Source organism: Melozone crissalis, unplaced genomic scaffold (assembly GCF_028551555.1).
Source record: "Melozone crissalis strain CALT ecotype California unplaced genomic scaffold, PUWL_Pcris_2 ptg000017l_1, whole genome shotgun sequence".
In the NCBI taxonomy this organism is placed as follows: domain Eukaryota; kingdom Metazoa; phylum Chordata; class Aves; order Passeriformes; family Passerellidae; genus Melozone; species Melozone crissalis.
Genome location: NW_026535795.1, coordinates 4,717,982 through 4,731,311, shown reverse-complemented (window position 1 = coordinate 4,731,311; position 13,330 = coordinate 4,717,982). Strand labels below are relative to the sequence as shown.

Genomic DNA, 13,330 nt, shown 5'->3' with positions numbered 1-13,330 from the left:
AGGATTGTGAAGAGTTGTAAAACAATGCCATAATATTGTTAAATGCCAGATGTCACATGAAATATTATTCAGAATCACTTCTCTCTCCTTCCCAACCTGCCTGCAAACAAGTGGGATCAGCACAGCCTGGCCGTGTGTGCTGGGAGCAGCATCAGCTGTGAGTGGTGCATTATTAACAACTGGAATTATTAATTCTGTTTCAGGAAGCTCTTCTGTGCCTCTACATGCAGTCGTTTGCAGAATTATTTAGAAAATTAATCTTGCACCTGATCCTTTCCTTTTTTAATGAACCGTGTTGTGCTGTCAGACAAGGCTGATGGACAGCATAAAGCAAGGGAAGGGAAAAGGGAAAATAGCAGCTGCAAAGGGAAATAGCACCTGAAATGACAGGCAGAGCCTTTCCCACAAAGCACCTCACTCACAGAGTTAAAGCAGAGCAGAACAAGGGGAGATGAAAAGAGAAATTGCACCGTGGGAGGGGTGGCAGTGTGGTGAATGCCCCAGTTCCTCACCTTCTGCCAAAACCTTTACCTACCAGGAAGATGCTGATGGTACCTGGCTGCAGTTTGGCCCCCTCCTCTATTCCCAGCTGTTCTGGCTCTGCTTTTCCAGCCACAGCTCCAGGAGAACCTTTCTGCCCATGGGCCATCATTGCTTTTTGTCTCCTTCAACATCTGGTTGCAAAGTAGGAAAACTCCTCTTTGCAGTGACCAGAGACACCCCTGGGCTCCAGTGGAGCTGTGTAACCTCTGGAACCCTTGGCATCCTCACTCCATTCTCAGGTCTGCATCTCATTCCTATTTTTGCTGCTTTTCTCTTTTCCCAAGCAAATTACTGCAGAATCCTCCACCCACCAAGCACCAACCCAGCCTTCATCACATAATACTGCCTGCAAAAGTTTTAAGGCAGGGATTTTTGTGTGGTTGACATTTCCAAGCTTCACAGTGCCTTGTAGGCCCTGGCAAAGAAAGGAAAGAGGTGGGAATGATTTCATGCTTCCCCTCCCTGCTAGGGTGATGTTTCTCAGCCTCCACAGGTAGGATGTGTGTGAAGCAAAGGGGTAAGAGGAGTTTCTATGGCCACTGGAGGAGCAGGTACAGTTTGTCATGCAGCCTAAAAGGAGATCTGGCTTCTACATCCCCCAGATTCTTTCTTCACCATACAGGAAATTCCATGACTGACCATCACCCTCTGGAGGGGTTGGATCTGGGCAGTGACCCTGCTGTGCTGAGGCATGAACAGCCAGGGGGATGGCAGCAAACACGCTTCAGGAGGATGACCCAGCACCTGCACATCTTGTTTTGCTACAGCTCCTGTGTTATTCAGTCCTTTGAATTCCACTGAAAGTGATGAATGTTCCTTGTCCTCACCTTCTCCCTCCAGCACGGCTGCACTCTGGCTAGGCACAGGTCAGAGCCAGCAGCATGATTACTCATTGGAGAGGGAAGGACTTCTTTCAGTTCTTCTTTTTCCCTTTTTTTTTTTTTTGTTCCAGGATGGTCTGAACTCAGATCACAGCAGCTGTGACATCCATGGCAGCTCTGCAGCGTTTGGAGTCACCCAGGGCAGCTTTCACAAGCAGAGCCCTCTCATCATCACAGTCAAAAGAGAATCCTGTTACTTACAGCCACAGCCAACTCCCTCTCTTCAGGCCAGAAGCCTCAGCAAAGCCCAGGGTGGCTGATGAGATGGATTTATTTGCTAAAACCCTGTTTGCTGCAAGCCAGACCAATAAAGAGACCTGCTGGAGGTCTCAGCTCTCCAGACCCAGGGGAGCTCTGTTTCCTTTGCCCTGTGCTATCTTTACACAAATCTGACTCCAAATGATTTTTCTAGAGGTCAAACTAGCTTCAGCAACATGGATTTGGAAGACAGTAGATAACAGAAAGCTGTTACAGAAACACCCTGAGCATCATTGCAGCTTTGCCTGCAGTGAGCTGATGCTTCCTAAATGCTTCACCTTCCCCCTGTCACTGTCCCTTTTCACTCCTCTTCCCCATGCCTTTGTAGTTGGATGCCTGACACACTCTGTTAGTCTCTGTGCCTTGTAATGAACATCAAAAGAATGAAAAGATGATGAATTGGAGATCAGGACCCAGAGCAATCACTAATAGAAGGAAATACATTAGGCACACCACAGCTCAATAGGAAATACATTCTCCATTGCTGCAGATCCAAGGGCAGGCTTGGCATTGTCTCAGCAGACAGAGATGGGGTTGAGACTTGGGGTTTTTTATAAGAAAAGCCAGGAGTTAGGGAAAATCCTTGTACAGATGAAGGTCTTTCTGAATTAGAGGGATCTGGAGGATGTGGGGCAGGCTTTGGAAGGCAATGGGCAGGGGGAGCAGAATCCCCCTGGCAGCAAATTCAAACCAGGGAGCTGAACAGAATCCAGCCCCTGCAGAAATGGAGAAGTGGCCACAGTGGCTGACAGGGGTGAGACAGGGAACTTGGCAGAGGTGGCAGGGGCTGGAAGGACAGAGGGATGGGTTACCCTCTCCCCAGGAAGGGCACCTTTCCCTGGAGAAAATGCACTTGATAACTGACACTTCAGTGCTGGACCTTCAGCCTTGAGAGAGCTTTTAGAGACACAAACACTTGAAATTCCTGCCTGAAATGGCAGCATCTCCAGAGAGAAAACAGAGATGGTGAAGGAGTGCTGCCTGGGCAGATGCTGGTGCATTATTTCACAGGAGCCACTGGAGAGGGGGAGAATAACAACAAGCTTCAGACCCTCTTGGCTAGACACTGTCCCTCTAACACTGCCCAGCACCTGGGGACACCATTTGTCATTTTCGCAGATGCCAAATGCCCAAATAAACAAGATAAAGTCAGCTACACTGCTGATTCTCCTAATCTCAGACACAGAGATTTGTTTGCCCTCTACTCTCCAGAGAAATGTGTTTCTTCTATTCCATGTTGTTTATACAACCACATATGCTTGGGGAAGAAGTGTCATACAGGAAAGACAAGCTTTTGCTTAAATCCCTCAAATACTGTGCCTGAAGGACCCTCCAGCTTGTAAGACACCTGATGGGAGCCTCTGGGGAGAGCTTCTGCTCTCAGCTGCCCTGGCATGACTCAGAAGAAACTCTTTTGGTCCAGTTAAGTTGGGCAGAGACAAAAGGAAAGTTGTCTATGTTTGTGTGTGGAAGGTGTCTGGTGCACCCAGGGCTCCCTCATCCTCCCTGATGCACACAAAGAATTAATGGATTTGCATCTTTGCAAGGGGAAATAGAACTGGGCCCACGCTGAGCAGCGATAATGAATTAAACTGAATTAAATTTTGATACATATTAGAGATATGTTAGTTACTATATAAAGTAATATGCTTAATTAGCCCAGGAAGTGTGTTAAATATTACATGAGGTTACCAATGAGTTCCTGCAGGAAGCGAGCGAGCTGACATTTGTAGTTCTCCTCACATGAGGACCTGGTGGTAGCTCTGGAGATATCCATAGACTCCACAAATGGGCTTAAACCCTCCCTCTCTCATTTCTTAGTGACCTGAAGTTTTGTGAAGCCTGATGGAGTGCAAAGGAGCCCACTGTGCCACAGCTTGCACCACGGCCCAGAGAAAGCCAGCTCATTTCTCTACAGCTGCTCTGCTTCCCATCTGGCTTTGATTAGAAATGTTTTAGTCCCTCCCAAATCTCATTTTCTCACTCCTAACCCACACTGCTTGCTGCCATTAAGAGAATTAGAAACAAAAAGCCAGCCTTGCCTCTTAAACCACTGCCTGATGGAGTACCAAATTTAATGGGTACCTTTTCAACAGAGCTCTAACATTTACTCCTCCATGTGGCAAAATGCTTCCAGCATGGTTGGCAGCAGCTGCACACAGATTTCACATCTTCATATTCAGACCCTGCTGTCTCTCTCTGCAAACATCTATCAGTCTGAGCAGCAGCTGCCAACTCAGTCCAGGCTGACAGATGTAGGATGAGTTCTGGTTCCATTCCCCACCGTGCTCTGAAATTCTCATTTTGAAATACAACACCGAATTGGCCTTGACAAGAGTCAGGTGTTAATTCTGATCGGACACTTGCTTCATTACTAATGGCATTACTCATCCTGCTCTGCTTTGTTTTCTTCCCTCAAACTCAGCATTTTCCTGCTCACAAAAGTGCTGTTGGATTGAACAAGGATAGAAATGTGACTTTTTGTGGTGACAAGGCTATTTGTAATCTTAAGGAGCTCATTCCCAAGAAGCCAAAAGCACTCATGGCAGTTTGAGACAGGTCCAACTATGAAAAGTCTCTCTGTAGTAAATGATGCATTTTTAACACTTAGGGAGTTTGGATTTGCAGGTTGGAGCTGGGAATGGAGAGAAAGAACAAAGGAAGGAGAGGAAAGAAGGAAGGAAATGAAAAAAGTGAAAAGGTTCATGACATGTTTTGAGTGCAGATGAACACACACTGTGCCCAGATGGGGACAATTCCCCTCCAGAATCTGTGATCCTTCTCAGGGACATGGTGACTTTGTGCCATTTAGAGCTCTCAGCAGGTGTTGCTTTGGGAGTGCAGATGTTAGCTTCTCTCACCTCTCTGAAAGCTGGCTCACAGGTTATGTCTTAGCATTTACAAGAATTATTCTGGTCATCATTGTCTTTGTTTGACATCAAACTCAGTCAATTTTGTCCCCTGCAGTAGGGTAAGGAAGGGACCTCCTGCCAGCAGCAGAAGCTGCTCTGACACCAGGCTGAGCTGGATGCAGCACATCCAGTGACCCATTTCATCATTCCCAGCCAGGTCTGGATTGCCATGCTGGTGCTCAGCCCTAATAGCTCCCAAAGCCTTGACAGACAAGTTGTTGTTGGGTTTGTTTTTAAGAGAAATATATATCAAAGAGTAGCATTTCACTGCAAAGGCATCTCCAGCATGTGAAATGCTCCCCTGGTGTTTTCTGTGTCCTACTCATTGGTGCTGTGTGTGAAATATTTATACTGAGGGTTTGTGCTGTGTCTTGCGGGTCTGGCAAAGCAGGGGCTGAAGGGCTCCTTGAAGATTTTGCCCTCAGCCAATTTGGAATCTCTTTTCTCTGCCACACTGCCCTTCTCTTCACCCAAGTGTGCTGGTAACTTGTGAGGGGATCTTTTTAAAAAGGGAATTTTCCAAACAGAATAAACATGTCCCATGATGAAAGGCAGAAGAAAAGGAAATAAAACAAAGGTTTCATAGTCACAGATACTTGTGTGAGTGCCAGAGGACTTTCAACCCTCATCAGACATGAACACAAAGAGATTTTTTAATAATCTCTTTCTTTAAAGTTTGTTTCAGAGACAAACTGGTTCCATGGGACAGAAGTAAACAATGGGAAAACTACAACTTGTGCATATCCTCCTAGTCCTAGGTTTACAGAGAGCTATCTGTGGGCACGATGGGGCACACAAGAGAAGGCTTTTTGGCTGTGAGGGCAGTCTGGAGGGCAGCTGGAACAGCTGGAGGGGTTATGGAGTGACCATTCCTGGAGATGCTCAAACCCCAACCAGACAGAGCCCTGGGCAATCTGCTGTACCTGACCCTGCTTAGGCAGAGGAGTTGGCCTGGAAAAGCTCAAGAGGTCCCTTCCAGCCTGAGCCACCCTGTGATCTGCCACCCCCAGCTGCTGCTGCTGCTCAGGCACAGCCTCAGAACAAACAGAAATGAGGCTCAGGAGAGCCTGCGGCTGAGCTGCAGCGCTGACCATCCAGAAAGGTTCCACTGCAGATCACAGGGATTGAGTCAGGAGCTCACCCTGCCCATGGCCTGATGCAGGGTGCTCAGAACACCCTGTGTGAAATTATATAAGCACTCATGAGCACATGGGGTACCTACACATGGAATGTGTGAGCCAGCTCCAAACGTGAGCTGTCACACCATCTGCTTGCATGTCTGAGTGTGCTCTGCTTGAACTACAGTTGTGTGATTTCCTTTCCTGAAATGTATTAGAAATACATTTGTCCTGTCTGCTGAAGCGAGAGAAACATGAGGATCAGGAAATCTGTAATCTGAGCTCTATCACCTCTTATTTATCCAGCAATCCTAGAAATTTACTCTGGATAAAAAATAACTGTGATTTGTCCACATTGTATTGTATCACTTCATAAATTATCTTAGGTACAAAGTAGGGGGTTTGGTGGTGAAAATTCTGAATAAATGGCTGGCAGCTAACAAACAGCAAACTGCTCCTGGGGATGGGAGCCGCACACACCCCATCGTTTGAAATTTGTAAACATTTCAATGAACACTAATGCTTGACTGAGTGGCTGGAGATTACAAATAACACCAGATCACAAATAGTCACATAGTGAAAGTCGTTTGTGTGTTCATTAAACATCACGGGTGTCAAAAATAATAATAAAAAAAAAAACCTCTTTCTCCATCACGTCTGTGCTGATCAGCATAAAATTCACGTCCTGTCTGCTGGGCTGTGGCGCAGTGTGGGCCCGGGCAGCATGGTTGGGTTGGTGGTTAGGTCTGATCCCCCTCGGGCAGCGCTGGAGCAGCACAAAGCACCCCCAGGGTTGGCTCTGAGCAGTGCTGGAGCAGCACCCAGCCCCTCTAGGGTTAGCTCTGACCCCCTCGGGCAGCACCAAGCACCCCCAGGATTAGCGCTCACCCTCCTCAGGCAGTGCTGAAGCAGCACCAAGCATCCCCAGGGTCAGGTCTGACCCCCTTGGGCAGTGCTGGAGCACACACCAAGCACCCCCAGGGTTGGCTCTGACCCCCTCGGGCAGCACCAAGCCCATCCAGGGGTAGCTCTGACCCCCTCGGGCAGCACCAAGCCCCTCCAGCCGGGAGTTCTGGCCGCCGCATCCCCAGCGCTGCCGCCCGCGGCTCCACGAGCTCACAGTGACATCCTCCGTCGGGATGCGGCAGCAGCCGAGCCTCGGCCATCCGTGGAACACCGGCCTGGGGACACTCGTGTGTCCCCAAGAAGGGAGGGGAACACACGTGCGGGCAGCTGCGGGCTCGCTGCGCGCACAGCTGGAAGGGCAAGCCCGGCTCGGAGCGCGGAGCCAGCGCGATGTCCCCGGGCTGGCACAGGACAGGGTGAGGCTGGCTCCTGCCGAGGCCACCCTCGGTGGGTACCACAAGGGCCACACCCTGCGGGAAAAGCGCTCTCAGTGCTCTCAGTGCTCGGCTCTGCCGGCTGCAAGCGATTCCCAGCGATTGCAGAGCTCTCCCAGCAGGATCTGCCGCCAGCGGCTGTGGCTGCGTGTTTCGAGAGGAATTCGGTGAGGCTGTAGTAGTTCCTGAGGTGAAAATAGCTTTTGGAGCAATCAGAAGGTGGCAGACCCCCTGGGCCTTAACTACAGGCTCGTTTCTGGGTTTGCACAGTTTTCTTGCTTTGCTTACGTTCTCTCTGTTTCTCGAATTCCCCTGACAGAAGGGTGCCTGCTCAGGGTCTGCAGCCTGAGCCCTTCTCTGTGTTTGCAGCTGCTGCTCTGCACATCCCCGTGCTGTTCTCCAGAGGTGGTGACAGCAGAACTGATCCTGCCCCTGTGGCAATACCTGTGGGGATGTTTTCTGTCCTGCCACCTGCAGCAGGCACCAAGGACAGGGCTTGTGCAGTGGTAACTTCATCCTGCAGAATCACCAGTTGAAACAAATCCTCAGACAGAAGTTATTCTCTTTAGAGAATAAGTGGTGGAACAAGTGGTGGAAGAAGGAAGAATTACCTTCCTGGAGCTGGGGCCCCAAGGACTCCCTGGTTTGCAGACCAAGAATTCAGTTTTTCTTACACAGCTTTACCTCTTCCTCCTGCTGCCCACGAGGAGCAGAGGCAAGATCATCCCCCTCTGTGTTCCACCTGCCCAGGGAGCCCTCCTGGCTGATTAAAAGGCAAATGAAGTTCTGGCCTCACTTCTGTTCATTAAGGCACAGATCCCGCAGGAGCAATAAACTCATGGTGGACGCTTTGGAGAGATGCAGGAATGTTGCTGTGCAGCATGCAAAGATGCTCTGGGAGAACACAAGAATGCTTCTGAGTTGAGAGGGGAAAGAGGGATGTAGAGATGTTCTAGGGGGTGGCAAGGATTCTTTGAGGTAGTGCAGTGATTGCTCCAGGGTTGAGAAGGGAAGGGAAATGGGAGAAGACGCTCTGGGGGGGATCAGGGATGCTCCGGGGTAATGCAAGGATGCTCCCAGGTTGAGAGGGGAATGTGTGGATTCTCAGGAATGCCCTGGAGGAATGAAGGGCTGCTCCGGGCAGTACAAAGATGCTCCCGGGCCGAGAAGGTACATGGGATTGTGCAGATGCTCAGGGCTGCTCTCGCGGCACGCAGAGACGCTTGGGCGGATTTAGGGATGCTCTGGGGGTCTCGGGGCTGCTCGGGGGGCACCGAGGGTGCGGGGGGCCGGAGCGGGAGGCGGGAGGCGGGAGCGGGCGGGGCGGGGAGGGGCAGCGGCCCCGCGGCGGCGGCGCGGCGGGAGCGGCGCGGGCATGGAGAGCGCCGGGGCGCTGAACGGCTCCGCCGCCGCCGCCGGGCGCTTCGCGGCCGCGGGCACGGCAGCGCTGGGCGCGCTCATAGCCCTGCTCATCGCCGTCACCGTGGCGGGCAACGCGCTCGTCATGCTGGCCTTCGTGGCGGACTCCAGCCTGCGCACCCAGAACAACTTCTTCCTCCTCAACCTGGCCATCTCGGATTTCCTCGTAGGTAAAGTACCACCGGCACCGGCACGGTCTGGCAGCAACTCGGGCTGCCCGGCTGCTCCCCCTGGCCCCGCTCCTGCCCCCGACACCCTCCCGCAGTCCCGGTCCCCTCCCTCAGTCCCGGTCCCCTCCCGCTGTCCCATTCCCCTCCCGCTGTCCCGCTCCCCTCCCGCTGTCTCAGTCCCCTCCCGCAGTCCCGGTCCCGCACAGGGAAGGCGCCCCCGGCACCCGCGGGTCCCCCCGGGCAGAGCCCGGCTCTCACCGGGACCGACCCCTCCGCTTGCAGGCGCCTTCTGCATCCCCCTGTACGTGCCCTATGTGCTGACGGGGAGATGGATCTTCGGGAGAAGCCTCTGCAAACTCTGGCTGGTGGTTGATTACTTGCTGTGCACATCTTCGGTCTTCAACATCGTCCTAATTAGCTACGACAGATTCCTCTCGGTGACAAGAGCGGTGAGTCCTGTCATGGCAGCTGAGAGGGACATAACTCTCCTCCTGCTTTATTCTCCAGATTGTCTGCAATAGTTAAAAGTTCTTTGAATCCTCCAGAAATTATGAATTTTTCAGCCTGGGAGGCAATAACCATCCACAAATGCAAAATTCAGCTGTGATTTCAGATTAGCATTCCTGGCATAATTAAATCACTTAAGGCTCAGTCCCCGTTGTGCAGGTGTTCCCCTCCCAGGTGACAGGGTAGTAGTGTACAAGCAAGCCAGCCAGGTAAGCAGACTGTAAACTAACTTGCAAGAGCTTATTATCCCCAGGACAAACAAGCAGATTGCAGTCAGACTCGCAGCTTCACGGCAGTAAATAGCACTGCCAGCTGTGGCAGGGAATGTGGAGAGGTCTCTGAGAGTGTGGGAGATCAAAATGTTTGGCCTTTTGCAGGAGGTAACAAGCAGTTCACAGGCAGATCTGACCCACTGCTGTTTGCTCGTTCCCTGATTGCAAATACCACACAGATTTAGCCCAGGAGTTGGTCAAGTCCCTCTCCTTGGGACTGACAGGGAGGAGCTGGTGGGTGCAGACTGCTGCCAGCTCCAACCAAACCAGTACATTTCCACTTAGCAGACACCATATTTTGGAGCTGTAAAACGAGTGTTCTAAATCTTCCCTGTAAGAGTGTGATTTATCTAGCAATTGCTCCTGTTGCCTATGGCATATCAATTTGTTGCACTGCTGGGGGATTGCCTAGCAACTTTACCAGGAATGCTAATAGTCCATTTGTGAGGAGCCTCAGCCAGCTGGGCTGTGGGACTGTGTGTAAGACAAGGCTTTCCTCTTGCAGGTCGCCTACAGAGCCCAGCAAGGCAACACCAGGCAAGCGGTGCTGAAGATGGTGATGGTGTGGGTGTTGGCATTCCTGCTGTACGGACCTGCCATTATCAGCTGGGAGTACATATCAGGCCAAAGCATCATCCCCAGTGGGGAATGCTATGCTGAGTTCTTCTACAACTGGTACTTCCTCATGACAGCCTCCACGCTGGAGTTTTTCACCCCTTTCATCAGCGTGATGTTTTTCAACCTGAGCATTTACCTGAACATCCAGAAGCGCACCAAAATGCGCCTGGATGTTCTACACGAAGTGCACAACCAGTCCTTCACTGAGGAGATGGAAAGGAGCCCAGAGGCAAAGCTGTCTTTGAAATGCTGTAAGTGGGAGCAGAAGGAGTCAGCTGAAACCCTTGACCTCTCCAAGAGCAAAGCTCAAGCAGCAGCCTCCACTTCCAGCCTGGATGCCAAAGACCTGCTGGAAACGGGCTCGGAGAGCTCCAGGAAACCCAAGTGTTGCGACAAAAAGAGCTGCAAAACTTCAGCCTCCGCTCTGTCCTCAGAGAAACGGGTGAAGATCGTGTCCCAGAGCACAACCCAACACTTCAGGCTCTCCAGAGACAAGAAAGTGGCCAAATCACTGGCAATCATTGTGGGCATTTTTGGGGTTTGCTGGGCACCGTACACTCTCCTGATGATCATCCGCGCTGGCTGCCACGGCCAGTGCATCTCCGAGTTCTGGTATGAGACTTCTTTCTGGCTGCTGTGGATCAACTCAGCTGTCAACCCTGTCCTGTACCCTCTCTGCCACTCCAGCTTCAGGAGGGCTTTTATTAAACTCCTTTGTCCCAAGAAGCTGAAGGTTCAGCCTCACTATGCCCTGCAGAACTACTGAGGGTGAAGCCAGCCCAGTGTGAGGATGAGAAAAGCCTTGGTTTCCTTCTGCTGTACTGGTGTGGGACTGGAGCTTGTTTCCTTGGAAGAACCCAGGAGCAGCGGTGTGGGGCAGGTGAGGAAGGCAGGAGAGAGCTCACTATTAACTTATTTTAGTTCATCAACAACAAAATCCCACCGCAGAGAAATATAAAGGGGTTTATTGACATTAACCATGGGTAGTGAAATCTGTGTCCGCCACTTGCAGGTGCCACAAAAGAGCTCTGCTGCCACCTAGTCAGCCTGAGCAGCACCAGCATTTTGCTCCAATAAACTGAAAACTGAAAAGAAAGAGCTAATAAAAATAAGTATCTGGCTTAAACTACTGTGCTGAGCTACAGCTTAGCTGTTGGCAGACTTGATCTTCCTCATAAATGGGAGAGATTTTTCCTCACACCTATTACACAGGGATGATGATACAGAAAGAAAAGAACAAACCTCAGAAGGAAAACGTCTCATTTCTATTTTTGTTACAGCCATAATCTGGATCCCTGTCCATGGGGTGCAATAGATGTCCCTTCCACACCCCAAGAAGGGACAGATCTCTGCCCTGAGGAGTTCACAGCGCCAGCTTCTCCACAGGCTCCATCCTGACAACCCAAAGACATCCTCAAATCTCTCCTGCAGGATCTTAAAGATACTCATCTGGCACTGTGTTAGGGAATGATAAGCTCAGATAGATGCAAATCTTGTGTTGTTTTTGTATGTTCCTTTTTAAAATGTTCCTTTCAGACCGCTTAAATCTTTCAAGTTTCAGAACTATTGCATTCTTTCTTTTAAAATACCTCACTTCATTGGAGACCTGGCTTGAGCTGATTCAGTCAACACAAGCATCAATTCTTTTACTGTTTAATTTGAAATTTTTCTTTAGAGCTGTCAACTAATTAAACAGAGCACGAGATTCAAGAGACCAGGGCTCTAGCCTTGGTCCTACCAAAAAATCCTGGTCATTTTACCTCTGCTTCTCATCTCATGCTTCATCACAGTTGCCCATTTGTTCTGCAGCCTCTTTGGGCACAGAGGCAGTATGACCAAAAAGCAGATTAATTCCACTGCTGGCACTGCTCAGAGATGTAGTAACACAAATAAGTAATTAGTTGCCATGGCAAATGCTTGTATTTAACAGTATTGCACAGGGGAGCTCAAGATCCTAAGTCTGAAAACTCCATTTACAAATAGAAACCCAAATGTGGTAAAGCAGAACCCCAAAGCTTATGATGTTGTGATCACCAATGACATTTTGCTGCTGCGAGCAAACTGCTTTTGGCTGCTGCTAAAAGTAAAAAGAAAATGCCATCAGACTGTATCTCAGTGATATTTGTCAAATAGATCAGTATTGTCACCTGAAGTCAGGTTTTAAATGATGTCTTGTCTTGTGTGTGTGATATTTCAGACTTGTGACATGTTCTGTCAGGCTGTTATATATGGGTTAAAACTCACCCCTCAAAGTATGTGTGCTGTGAATTGACAGGATAAATGTTGAGCCTGCTCGTACCTCTCCCTGTGTCTGCTCCCTTCTGAAAACTCCAATAAAGTATTTTTGTAAGAAGCTTGCTGCATATTTTATGGTGAAAAAGGTGTTGTCAGAAATGATAAAATCCAACTGGAAGCAGAACATCCATGGGTTTACCTGAGGAGGCAGATACACATGACACAGATAAACCAGCTCCTGGAACAGCTGAGTGTCTCTTACCTCTGTGAGCAGGTTCCTGAGAGCCCCCTGAGGGTCTGGTGAGTGCACATCACTCAGTTCTCTCCAGCTTCTGGTCTTTTCCAGAGCGTGTTACATGCAGCTGAGATCTGGAGAGGCTCCATCAGCAATAACTCTTCCTATAACTCACAAACCTCACTGGTTTACTTAAAAATGACAAAGCCATAACGTGCCCAAGGCAGCAGTTTCCAGCTGAAGTTCTCTTCAGTTGTTCAACAGGAGAGGTGGAACTACTAGATCGTTCATTCTGATTAAAAAAAGGTGCCTGGTGTGACACCTTCCTTTCCCAGAGGGAAGAAAAGAGTACATTTCCTTTTGCACAGTATTTTCATGGTCTCTGACCTCCATGTGGGCAGAATTATCTACACATGGCTGAAGGTAATTTTATTCATTGTTGGATTTTGCAGGGAAGATACTTATATTCCTTCCTGAAATAAGAGCTCTTGCTTTGCCAGATAAAAAGGAAAAATAACTATTTATGCTTGGACCTGAGGTCACACCTGAGCCTGGTTTTCGTGCTGAAAATGTTGGGAGATGCTCTGAAGTTTCAGAGTAGCTGATGATTAATTCAAATATGCTTAAAGGAGTATTTGAAATCTGCTGATTGTCAGTGTTCAGAATATAAATGTCTATATGCATTTGGAAGAGGCAGTGAATGGGGAGCTTCTAGGCATAAACCAATATGAATTATGAAAATGCAGAACCTCTGGATAAGGCAGGGGTGCTTGTCATCCAGCCCAGCAAAACACCTGTGTATCATTTGTTTTTACAGGCTAA

The 13,330-nt window shown here is 49.5% G+C and overlaps 1 protein-coding gene across 1 annotated transcript; it reads left to right on the top strand.

Annotated features, from left to right (window-relative positions):
* Positions 1–8,427: 8,427 nt before the first annotated feature.
* HRH3 (histamine receptor H3) lies at positions 8,428–12,347 on the top strand. Its single transcript, XM_054274604.1, has 3 exons — positions 8,428–8,641; positions 8,924–9,090; positions 9,926–12,347. The coding sequence occupies exons 1-3, from the start codon at positions 8,428–8,430 to the stop codon at positions 10,802–10,804; spliced, it is 1,260 nt and encodes a 419-aa protein (XP_054130579.1). The 3' UTR covers positions 10,805–12,347.
* The last annotated feature ends 983 nt before the right edge of the window (positions 12,348–13,330 follow it).